At 38.7% G+C, this 13,111-nt stretch overlaps 1 protein-coding gene across 1 annotated transcript; it reads right to left on the bottom strand.

Moving 5' to 3' along the window:
* Positions 1–899: 899 nt before the first annotated feature.
* Positions 900–6,393, bottom strand: LOC308088341 (uncharacterized protein; the record flags this gene model as incomplete). Its single annotated transcript, XM_080432755.1, has 6 exons — positions 900–964; positions 1,728–1,853; positions 1,937–1,983; positions 2,435–2,465; positions 2,843–2,913; positions 6,383–6,393. The coding sequence occupies 6 exons, from the start codon at positions 6,391–6,393 to the stop codon at positions 900–902; spliced, it is 351 nt and encodes a 116-aa protein (XP_080288881.1).
* Between the last annotated feature and the right edge of the window lie 6,718 nt (positions 6,394–13,111).

Consider the following 13,111-nt stretch of genomic DNA (forward strand, 5'->3'; position numbering starts at 1 on the left):
TTAATCAGTGATAGAAGAAAATCAACATTAAACATTTTGATATAAATTTGACATTGTTTCATTTATATTGTGCACCCATTCTTGAGAATTGGGACAAATCATCACATTCCAAATTACTATTTATTAACACACTAAAAAGTTAAAAATCCTTTAAGAATATATTTTTAAGATTTATACAATGTTTCGGTCTGGTTTTCCTTTTTTTCTAAACTTGCACTCTGCCACAAAACACCCTTGTCTAAGACAAGGATTAACAACTAAAACATTTATTTGATTTTTTTTTGTTAAAAGCATAAAAAAAACTATGTGTAGGCCTATTGATAACATAGGTGTAAGAATGTACTATTAATATCAACTTTTTTTTTTATGTTTCTTTTTTGTTAAAGTTTTTGCCTTTCAAAGTTGTGTCCAAGTCAAGATAGTTGTCAACTCCATCAGATTTCTACAAAAACATAATTTAATCAGGCATAAACAGGTTTTAGCTATATTCTACTCTCACTTCCTGGTTAAAAAAAAGCCGGGAAAGCTGCAAAAGCTCTGGTAAGCTTTACATTTTTTCATAAATGCACAAAAAATTATCGCTATCTGGTGTGTCCCAACCATAACATGTCAACTCTGTCAGTCCTTCTAAAAAGAAAAATCTATTTGCAGAACCTAAGCAACTTTGAAAAATAAATTGTCAACTCACTACGACTGTGCTGTGAATGAAAATACATTTTGTAAACTCTGTCAGACTCCGTCAGATGTCAACTCCGTCAGATATATATATATGTGTTTATTTTTTGTCAGCACTTGCGCAGGAAACCGGGTTCCAATCCAGGGTAGAAGAGGAAAGTTACATAGTGCAACTTTAATATGGATAGCTGTTTCAGCAAACAACTTAACATTAATAGAGTGTTCTAAGTATTTTTTGATTGGACCTGTGAATATAAAGAGAACACATCTGGACTTGCAGTTGCTGCCTCTGTGGATGACAAAGACGGAAAGTTAATGTTTGCTCTTAGCCTGTGTGTTCAAGTTTAGGTATTGGTTTTGCAATAGTTCACACAGCAGGCTATTCGTGTAATGATTATTGTCTGAACACAAGATAGACTGCTTCTAAAAATAAAGATGTGGTTTTCTGTGTGGAAACTGAAATGTTTGCACAATTAAACTTTGTTAAAGGTTTGGGTTGTGTAGTTACCTTGCCAGAGCCACACGTATAAACGCTGAGTCTGTTTTATATTTTTAATTTAATTGGCAGAATACATTCATTTGTATGCTAAAAGTATGATTTGACACCTGTTTTACCATGCAATGTAAATGAATGGGGAGCATTATATTGGATACAGTTTTTATCCAATGAAGCAAATATTGAAGATATCTTGCCAAGATTTTGTGTTACATCATGGCAAGTTAACTACACAACCCAAACCGTTACCCCCCCCAAAAAAACTATAAACACACAACTGTTAAACTAGTGGTGAGAAGGTACAGTGGTTTATGCCTATAATGTTGCCTAGGCTATTACACAAAACTATTGTTACCATAAACATCCTATGGAGATAAAGCAGCTGCTACCACTTAGTGTACTGTATTTGTTGACTACTTATGCATTTTTATGTTGTCCTATATTGTATTTCTCTATTCTACTGTTACATGTTATGGTGCTATACAAAAAGACCACTATACCCCCTAATAATATTAATATAATCATTATTCTTGTTATACTGATTGTGTATCCATACCTGGCACTATTGTGTTATACGGTAGTATGGGACCTGAGGTGTTCACACTTTCCTGGACAAAGTCATCAACGTAAGCGTATGTATCATCATCATTGACGTCGTCAAAGTCATCGTAATCATCATCATCTGCATGTCAGAGAACTGAAGTTATCTGTTTACTCGGGAATAACAAACATGTCACCTTGCATTGAAGATACTGCTGTACCTACCTGCTACGCTGACGGAAGAGCCACCATGGACCATTACATTGTGATCCCTGAACAGATAGAAAGATAAGTAACATAATCAGGGGTGGACAATTAAAGTGCTCAATCCCAGGTCTTGAGTCAAAGTATAGATACTCCTGGTCTGTCAAAAGTACAATATTTGTCTTTGAAGGTCATAAGTATCTATAGAAATAGCTTCAAACTGTAGAAAAGACAGCCTCTTACGGTGTAAATAATTCAGACATTTTGAAACTTGACATTAACAATTACAATGTACAATTATTTGGGGAAATGGTGAAAGATTATGAACTGAATATGGATTTGAATAGATGGGTAACACATTTATTTTGCATGTTATTGTGTTTGCAATCTGCCAATTCCAAATTCCAAACCTCTATTATATTATACAGTAGTCAAATATCCCCCACTGTAGTATTACTATGCTGTAGTAAAGCAATGGCTAAATCAATCATTAGTAATGTTTAATTTATTTGTCCTTACCGGGCTTGCTCCTGCCAGTTGAAATGATCCCCTATAGCAATGGAAAAAATACGTTGATGGATAGATTACAAACAAGATATCATCAGGAAATGGATGGGTGCACAATTTCACCCATGTCTAGTGGGGAGTGGGAGAGGTACTTACACTGTAAAAGAGTTAATATGTCCATATTAACTCTATGTGGTTACATTTGGAAACTCTCACATTTGCAACAAATTAACACTGACAATTTTTCACTGTCGGGCATTGGTTCTCAAAGACGGGGCGGGGGGGGGACAAATACACACACACACACACACACACACACACACACACACACACACACACACACACACACACACACACACACACACACACACACACACACACACACACACACACTGTTACTGAGTGTGTAACGTTACGTACCATTGTGTACCTCTGGTCTGCCGTCTGCTCTGTCTACATGTCCTATCTCCATCTCATCATTGACCTGTTGACTGAAACATAAACGATGTAATGTTAGAAATATGCATCTAGAGAGTGTGAAAAACTTTGTATGCACTTTTCACATCTGGGTTTTATAGTGCCACCAGGAGGCCGACTTATGTAAAACAAATCTTTTGCTATTACTCCTTCAAATTGTATCCAAATTTCACGCAAATCGGTATACATGATCTCTATAGTCATGTGATCAAGACGAATCTGTTGGATTTTGTCCACACATCACGTAAATCTGTACCCATTATCTATATAGTCATGTGATAAACCACAATAACCTACCTGACCTGGCGGAGACCTGTGTTCCGAGGAGCCCTTTTTCTGGTTGATACTGTTTTTAGATTGATGCTGCTGAGTGCATCACAATCCACGCTAATATATCTACATGTGACATGTATCACACATGTTGTAAACATGTTTTTTTTATTTGTAACCCTTTATTCTATAGCCACTTTTATAGCCACTCTTTATTTTGGGCATGTCATGATGCAGGCCACTGGCAAACGGAAATTTTCTTTTCTTTATTCAAAACTGGTGAAAAGTTTGGGCCTACACCCTACACACTCACATTGCGTCTATTTATTTAGCAATTTTTTCAAACAGGGTTTAGGTGGCAACTTTTTCGCCACCCCCAATTTTTTTCTGAAATGACACCTATGCAAACCTCTGAAATAACACATTTCAGAGGTTAATTTTTCAGATAAAAAAAAGAAGAAGAAATAACTTACCAGTCATTGCATGAATTTGGACACCCTGTTAAAAGAGAGTGAACAAAATCTCTATGTGAACATCTGTGTGGTTTTTTGGTCTGCTTTTGGAAGTGAATGAGCTAAATGTAGATCGATTAGATATGATTAGAAAGCCCTTCAATTTAATAATTTAGACATAATTTAGTGTAATGCATTAGCCTTGGACAGCACCATCAACAAGGGAGATAACTAGATAAGACTAATCTGTGCTGTTACCAAGATGTAAAATCTTGTATGTTTTGAATATTTTGACATATTCTACAGTATATTCTCATGATAGATGATATATCCCCAGACAAATATTCTCATCAGCATAAAATCGTTATAGTTTTTCTCCCGGTCACCTTTTCCATCTGCCCTATCAGTAATGTTCAAAGTGAAGTGCGGTTATTTGATAATAACAGGTGTTGTGAGCTTGTAGATCTGCTATTTAATGTTATTTGAACAAAATTACATTTAATGTGAGAACTCTGAGAACACAAATATTGCACAGGGATCCCTGGCACATATTATTTTCAGATGGAGGTCCACAGTCATATACATAATAATTTGCCGATCCTTGAGTCATTACAAAGTTTGAGAACCACGCTGCCCTACACATAACATCTTAATTCAAGTCTGTTGTTGTTTTCCTGAAGGGATTAGTCCATGTAACCTACTACTGACTGTTGCAGCCATGACCAATAGCAGAGGGAAATTCTCAGATTGAGTGATATTAATCTTTAAGTTCTTCTTACCTCGTTTGTGAGCCCACATGAAGAGGATAGCAAACAGTAGCAGGGTTACAAGTACAGTACAAGACACCATGACTTGCATTAGATTAGCACCAGGCACTGGAAAGCACATCAGATAAGCATGGTTAGGAATGAATGGTCATAACCAGTGGTTGTCAAAGTACTCAACCCCAGTACTTGAGTCAAAGTATACTCATTGTAAAAAATTACTCCACTACATTATTAATCATAAAGTATTATTTTCCCTTCCTAGAAATATAGTGACGTCAAAAGTCAAATATTTGTCTTCAAAATGTAGTAAACTATTGCAAATGACCTACAATTTGAATAGTGGCCCTCATTGACCTTAATCTATGCGTAGGTCATTAAACAATTTACTTCCATGGCTGTTTTATCTGCAAGTAGAGGTGCTTCAATATCATTATTTTTTTAAAATTCAATTATAATCCTGATAGCCAAAGAGCATCAATTTATAGCCTGACAGCCAGAGAAGTGCTCCTTCAACATTTCTTTAAATGTACTGTATACTGCAAGTTCCTTGGGAATGGACGCAGTAGTAATCAAACACTGGTTTTAAAAAGCAGGTTAGTTCCCTTATTTGGAACTGAATACACAGAGCCCATTAACACAAACCTGTCTGTAATCTGTAGGCCTACTGTTTGCTGTTTGTAAATGAAGACTACATTGGAAGTAAGTGTTTTTATTAATACATTGTGATAATGTGTTGTGAAAGTAAACTGTAGATGAGTAAACCTCACATACACCGCAGGGTATGATTTTTTTATTGTATCTATTTTTTTAAATGTATGTATGTATGTATGTATGTATGTATGTATGTATGTATGTATGTATGTATGTATGTATGTATGTATGTATGTATGTATGTATGTATGTATGTATGTATGTCTGTATGTATGTATGTATGTATGTATGTATGTATGTATGTATGTATGTATGTATGTATGTATGTATGTACTGTATGTATGTATGTATGTATGTATGTATGTATGTATGTATGTATGTACGTACTGTATTCATTTATTCATTCATTTATTCATTCGTTCATTCATTCTATTGTACCTCCAAAAGCATGTTTTTTCCTTACCTGGGAGCCTGACAGTGACATCTGCTGTGACATCTGCTTCAAGAATTTGAAGAAACACTGTGTTGCTGCCAAAAAGCTTCCTATTTTTGTTGTGAGTGGATCTTAATGGCAGCACTACACAGCTGTATGGACCCGTATCCTCTACGCCTACACCCTTCAGAGTGAAGGTTGATTCCATCCGCTTGACGTCAAATGCCTGAACGTGGACAATTGTCCCATTTTTGCTGAGATAAGAGTGAATCAGATGTGTGCTCCCATCTGTGGGCAGGGGGTCTGAAATGGTACATGTGAATTCAACACTGTCTCCCTCACTGACAGTGGACGGGCCTGGTAATGAGATGTTTGCGGGGAGGAAATTGGCTGGGGAGAAGAGGAATAAAAATATATTTTGAAAGATTTTAGTGCATGCTCCCTAAAATATTGTTTTTCATGTACATCTTACAGTAGTGAATATTTTACATGTACACTAATTCGGCCTAGTAGTATGCAAGATGCAAGATTAGTGTGCAAACGCACGCACGCGCGCACACACACACACACACACACACACACACACACACACACACACACACACACACACACACACACACACACACACACACACACACACACACACACACACACACACACATCAAATACAAAATACTTTTATCATCTATACTGTACACTTTTAGGTAATGATAGATTACACTGAATATTCAAAAATATTCTTACCTATTACTTCAATTAAGATTTCGTTGTCTCCTCTCCCAGACACGTTAGTGGGTGGATATTCTTTTTCAGAGAAGACACAACTGTAAGCTCCACTCTCTTGGGTACTAACACTTCTCATGGCCATTTCAGTGTCAAATATATCCTTTTTCTGTATCTGTTTACTCACGCCATGGCCATCCTTACACAGATAGATGTGAACCATTCGGTTCACATGTTGTTTTTTGCCGTACGTGCTACAGGTTACTTTAATATCATCCTCTTCAATTATGGTTGTCTGATCTGTCATTATCCTCGCAGGGATAATGCCTATATTAGATCAAGAGAGACAACATTGGTCATTAAATATTTATGCCTTGTTTTAAGCCTACTTTGTTGTACAATAGTGTCACTCAGTTAAAACAACTCTTAACGTAACCAACTTGTAAGCCTATATTATGTACAGAAACACTGAATATACGGTAGACATGTTTCCAACTTTCCATAATAACCCCAATGACTAATGAAGTATAACTTACCTGTGTTTTGGACTATGGACAATTTCGATAGGGTACCTTTAAGGGGAGAAAATAAATGCAGTCACTTCTGTCCTATTTAGTTTTTTACAACGTCTTTGATTTAGATTGTTTATAAAAAATATTTAAGTTGTCCAGATATACAGTACTTACACAAGAGAACAAGGACAATGATTTCCATGATTGTAATGCAATGTCCAACCCAGTACTGTACGTGTGAAATGTGGTAATAAATTGCTTCTGACAAATGTACTTGCTGTCTCACCAAGAAGGAGAGTAAGACTGCTGCACTGCTAAAAATGTAGATAGAGCTAAATAAGTGACAACTTCCTGTACAAGGTGCTGCTGTGTTAGTCATCGCATGAAATGCAACTTGAAGAGCTTATTGTTCCATGGCCTAAAGTTACAGGGAAACCATCCCAATTTGTAAAATCGTCTCGATATTATTTGTTTTAGAACTCCATTAGCAGCCATACAACTATAAAACTAAGTTCTCTTCTGTGTGACTGTGAAATAGCTGTGACTACTTATATTAACCGGTTTTACAATTAACTGCAGTTTAAAACATCACAATTGATGAACTGTAGGCTCAACATAATTGTGTGTGTGCAGGGAAGTATGTTCCCCCCAAAGAAATATACTTTTTGTTAACTTTTATTCATTATTTTGTCTGTATTATTTGGCTACTGCATTATTTGTCTTATATTATTAGTGTTTTGAAAGGCAGTAACTATATTAATAAAAGCAAACAAAGACATTTTGTGGGGAAAGTATAATAAAACCTAACATTTACTAATGCTCCTGTGATTTTATACATCCATAGTTTTGTGGAATCAATTTACCGTAATAATCATATTAATTGTGTAACCATGATTATATTATATTTATATTATTTATCTCACTATAGTAAGTAAGTAAGTCGGAGAGGCTTATTGTCTTATTATCTCACCATAATCCTACCATCAAAATCCATAATAGTCCAACCCCTACTATGAAACACCACTACAGTCATGTGAGCATGTTTCTCCACTGATGTCAATGGAATAAAATGTGAGAATGTGAAAACTACAACCTTTACTTCCTATTGAATATCCTCGGAGGCCATGATATTATCCTTGTTTGTACTGTGTTTACAGTAAAATAGCAATCTCTTATCTTCGGAAAAGATGATCTACTCTATTACGAGACGTTTAAAAAGATATTGTTGACTACTTGGAGAGAACAGATTTGGACTTCGGATTACACTGGGTCAGTGAAGTGAATCTGAGGAGGATCAAGCCTGTATTCTGTACAAGGAACTGGATGGGGGCCTGGCATGTCTTGCCATGTGGATTTTGTGGTGGAATATGGGTGGACACTGAAATGACCGTTTGACATTTCTACAATCCTCACTGTTACTTTATCCGCTTGTATACATCCGCTTGGTTACATTTGGACCCTCGCTGAGTTGAATTAACACTGAGGATTTCACTGTTATGATCTGGTCTGGTCATCCCTGGTATTAGTTCTGAGTGGGCTTTAATTCAATTCATTAGCCTTGCAGCTATCTTATCTCATCTGATGTGACGGGAAGCTACAGTGCTATCTGCCTGTGCGTGTCCCTGCCTGCATTCAATTAAACACTGAAACCCTCTATACTTAGCAAAACGGACCTGAGTTGTAACCGCGCTCTTTTTTTCACCGTACATGGTACACCAAATGTCTTCGCCAAAAATAACCGATCTACAAGCTGACGACGCATTGTGAGCTTGTTCTGCAATTTTGTTGTGCAATTTTGCCTCAAATTGATTGCAAAACTATTTAAATTAGGCTGTCTGTTTATAGATGTGTGTATGTAGTATGTACATAAAGATGTGTGTATGTAGTATGTACATAAATAATACGTAAGTATTGTATAAAATAAATACGTATGTATGTATACATGTAATTTAATTTACGTCACTCTGTCTGCAATGCTCATTAGCTGTCACTAAGGAAACAGATACTCTTCCTGGGGTCCACACACACAACAAAAACATAACATATAACACATGTAACAAGTCTCAATAAAAACCTGTTAAAGACGTGTAAAGGTCGAGTAAACAACTAAACTAAACAACACAACACATCGAGTTGCATTCCATCACGCTTGTTCAGGTCAGTTAATTAACGTCAGGTTTGTTGCTAATACATTTTTACCAAGTGGCTCCTGTAGGGGCCGAGCTGTCCAGTAGAGGGTCTGTGAGTGAGTCTGTGAGTCTTTAATCTTATAACGGAAGTGAATGGGAGTTGGATCAGGCTGAAACTTTGCCCAAATATAGTGTGATACATCGTAGATAAGTCATAGCGTCACAGACTGGCCACATGAAGCCTGAGAACCACAAGGGAGCCATGCCATAATTAGACACCTTTGTCTTGTTTAAAAGGTGCCTTGCCGGATGATTCAGTGATTCAACTGGTAACGTGTTCCACCTTGTGATGGCCCTATAGCTACTGTACATTACAGATCAGCACACTGTCTGTTCTGGGTTTTGGCTTTGACTATAACCCTATAGTAGTCTGCCTGATAGTGTGACTATGTTGATCTTTCAGGTATTTTATTTGTGAGTACAGACAATGTGACTGTTTACATTAACACAGTGGTTCTCAAAGTGGGGTCTGGGGACCCCCAGGGGTCATTGAAGGGGTTCCAGGATGGCCTGGAAACCAGACGAATCAGCCAGTGCAAAAAAAATAATAATAATAGCCCTTGGCAGATTTGGTCTGGCCCCGCTCGGTGTTGATTTGATTTCCCTGCCCCCGAAGTTGCGGGGCGCCAATCAGGGTCCAATATTCAAATTGGAGCAGGTTAATCACATTATTTAATCGCATTTTTTTATTTGCCCCTTTGAAATGCATGGTTCAGATTAAAGACTAATATCTACGCAGTGATATTAGTCTGGCCATGCCAGGCTAGTTCCAGGGGGTCCCCAGAAAAATGAGTTACTGTAATAGCATCACAATCACTTTTAACCCTGTTAATTTTTTTAAAAATATTAATCTTGGAGATAAAAAAAATAATAACACAAATACTCTTCTGGTGGTTGCTGGCGCAAAATCTTGTCAGATGGGGGTCTGTGGCCAACTACATATACATTGCAGAGTCCTTCACATCAAAACATTTTTTGAGAACCAGACCTGCCTGATAGTGTGACTAGGCTGGTCTTTCACATAATTTATTTGTGAGTATACAGACAGCTTGGTTGTTTACTTTTTCCCAAAGGGACCCGTTAAATTGCTAGGCAACCTCTCAGCAACTCTGAGCCATGACAGACAGGCATACATTCTCTTTGTAGTTTGTACTCTGTCTCACTGACAGACACTGCAGTGTGAGCCTTGCAGCTTTATTCTGAGCTATTTGAAGCTCAGGCAGCTTTTTTGGGCTGCACTCTGCCATAAATGACTGATGAGCAGCCATCAACGTGAGATAGAACGTGTGCCTCTGCCACGAGCACTCTAGACCAGTGGTTCTCAATCTGTGGGTCGGGACCCCCAGGGGGTCCCTACATGATTTTGGGGTACTTTTAAAAAAGGGGAAGAAAAAGACTATTACTGCATCAAAAGTAATGAACAAACTATATAGAAACTGGTCAAACATTGGCCAAATTGTCAAATAATAAGAAAGAGGCAACAATTGTGAAAATAGCAGATCAAAATGTACTGCCTCAACTCCTACATTCAAAGTGCTTGTCAGGGTGGGGGGGTCCCAGTTCAAATATGATTATGTTGGGGGGTCCCCAGTTCAAATATGATTATTTTGGGGGGTCCCCAGTTAAAATATGATTATTTAAGGGGGTCGACGTGGCCTGAAAAGGTTGAGAACCACTGATCTAGACCACCGGTCCTCAAAGTTGGGCCTGGACCCTGGTTCAGTGATTAGTTCAGTGATTAGTTGGTTCAGTGATAATCAACCTTTTTAATTTCAAGGACCCCCAGTTTGCTATGCATCAGGTCATGGATCCCCATTTCACACCATTTGTTTTACTCTCTACACATCAATCGATCTACACTGTCAAATCCTCAGTGTTAAACTGTTAATTCAAATCTGTGTGTACAAATCTGTACACTCTCAGAGTTACAGAGCCGTAAAGGTCCATTTGGACCCCAGGTGGTCCCTGGACCTGAAGTTGAGAACCGGTGCTCTAGACGGAGTGGTAAGAAAAGAAAGGAACAGCTTAATTTGCTGTCCGGCAGAAACCAGCTAATTCCATTTTGACCAATGAAAAGCATTAGAAAGCGCTTCTGACAAAACCTAACTCCATTGGATCCTCAAACTTTCTGCTGAACCAGTTAACTCCACGGAGTTAGCTGGTTTTGCTGACTCCAGGCTCCTAGCCTGGTATCCAGCCTGCTTCGCTACGTTCGGCGGACTTTTTTTTCTCTCTTCGCTTCTCAGTCTGGAAAGCCTCCCATTGGGAGGTTTTGCAGAACTACACTGGAACTACATATGTTACGTTGGGCAACGTCGTTGCTGATTGGATGTTGTTCAAACGAATGACGAATCACAACGATCACACTGTTTTTTTGGTCCCGCCCCGCACCACAGACCAATCAGAAGCCCCAGGTTCGATTCGAAGCTTTTGGCATGTCCCGCCTCCCTTGGAGATAGGAGGCTTTCCAAAAAGTCCGCCGAACGTAGCGAAGCAGGCTGGATCCCAGGCTACCAGGCTCCACCCCCTTTTGACCTCCAACCTCACTGTGAGCTTGGAGGTCCATTCAGCTGTTATTATCAATGATGACCTCCTAGCTCCACTTTTTTTCATTTCCTGAAAAATGAACATTTTGGAGTTAGCTGGTTTCTGCCGGACAGCAGAGTTATGATGCATGATGCTCCTCTGGTCATTTTCTTCTCCCATGATAGCTGTTGTATATAGTCATCAAATCACAACACAAAGCCATGAAATGTCATCTATAAATCCATAGGCCTATCTGTTGATCAAGGCATTAACACCACCTGCCTCCTGGCTGGAATACTTCCCTTATATGTTGGTCTAGTCTCCCTATGCTGGATTGCAAATTACAGATTCCCTCATGCAGATTACATTCACACTTATGCAGATTTCTACCTGCCGTGGTTTCACCTGAGGTGGTTTTTAACCATGTAAAGTATGTGGTTTTTATGATGCTAATGTTTCTACAAGAACACCTGCATTATGATGTTATTGTTCTAAACATAATGTACATACTGTACTTGCTGTCACTATCTGTGTATATATGTCTTTATTTGTTTATTCAACCCGTTTCTATCACGCATTTCTTTTCTCTTCTGCTCACACTCTACCTCTATCCTCTCTCTTCTCACAGAAAACTACAAAATGATGGGGCCTGCACAAACAGAATAAATGAATAAATATTCACCCACTTCACAGTAAACCTGTTATGTGACAATAAAGATTATTGTAATTCTGATATCTGACATATGATCCAATTTGGTGCTCAAAGGTCAATGTTGACTATTGAGTGTAGGACGGGACTGGTTGCATTTCAAATGTTGTATTCTCGCATCGAGCCAATTCTACTTCCCATGCATACATTGTCCTTGATGAGGACACTATTCGGAAAGCTCAACCAAGCTTTTTCCTCCTTATCAGCAAGTCTGAAATGATAGTGAAGCTCATACCGCACTGCTCAGAAAAGGACACTGTGGTGTGGCTAGCGGTACAGAGTGAAATCGGCAGGATATTGTTCTTTTTTTATTGGCCTGGAGGCAGCCTGCCTACACTGGGGAGATGAAGACCAGAGGCCAGTCTAATGAGGTCCTTCATCACCGCCCCTTCTGTATTGATTGTTATCCAATAAGCTGAGGCAAGCTCAGAGGGCCAGAGAGGAAGTATTAACGTGTAATACACAGACCCACGGCGGCTTGCTTTAATCATGTCTGCAGTACATCCTCCTGCTGCTTTGCCCCTGTAACAGCCATCTCCTCAATAAGAGAGACATATTGAGAAAGCAGGAATTCATAGAGCACTGTTTCTCTGGTCCGGGGACCACCGGGGGTCCAAATGGACCCTTACCCTCACGGCTCCATTTGGTTCCATTTGCACGCAGACCTTAGAGTTCACCGCCTGAGGAGCATGTGCAGAGAAGACACCAAGAAGCTGGTCATGAAGTGTAAGAAACACCCTCTACTCCTCAGGGAACCAGAGCCAGGACACAGAGACTAGAACAGCAGTCTCTGTGAAAAATGACAAGGATACATCTTATAGAGACAAAATGACGTCAGATCAAGAGGAGCGACATAACCTTTAAAGTGAAGTAAAGGGGTGAAATAACCTTACTCAGGGGCATATATATGGGCATACAGTATGTCCAGACACACACACACCTGACCCATTGTTTGGGAGAACACTGCTGTAGATACAGTA

The sequence above is a fragment of the Gymnoscopelus braueri genome, assembly GCF_963280865.1.
Source record: "Gymnoscopelus braueri genome assembly, chromosome: 1".
In the NCBI taxonomy this organism is placed as follows: Eukaryota; Metazoa; Chordata; class Actinopteri; order Myctophiformes; family Myctophidae; genus Gymnoscopelus; species Gymnoscopelus braueri.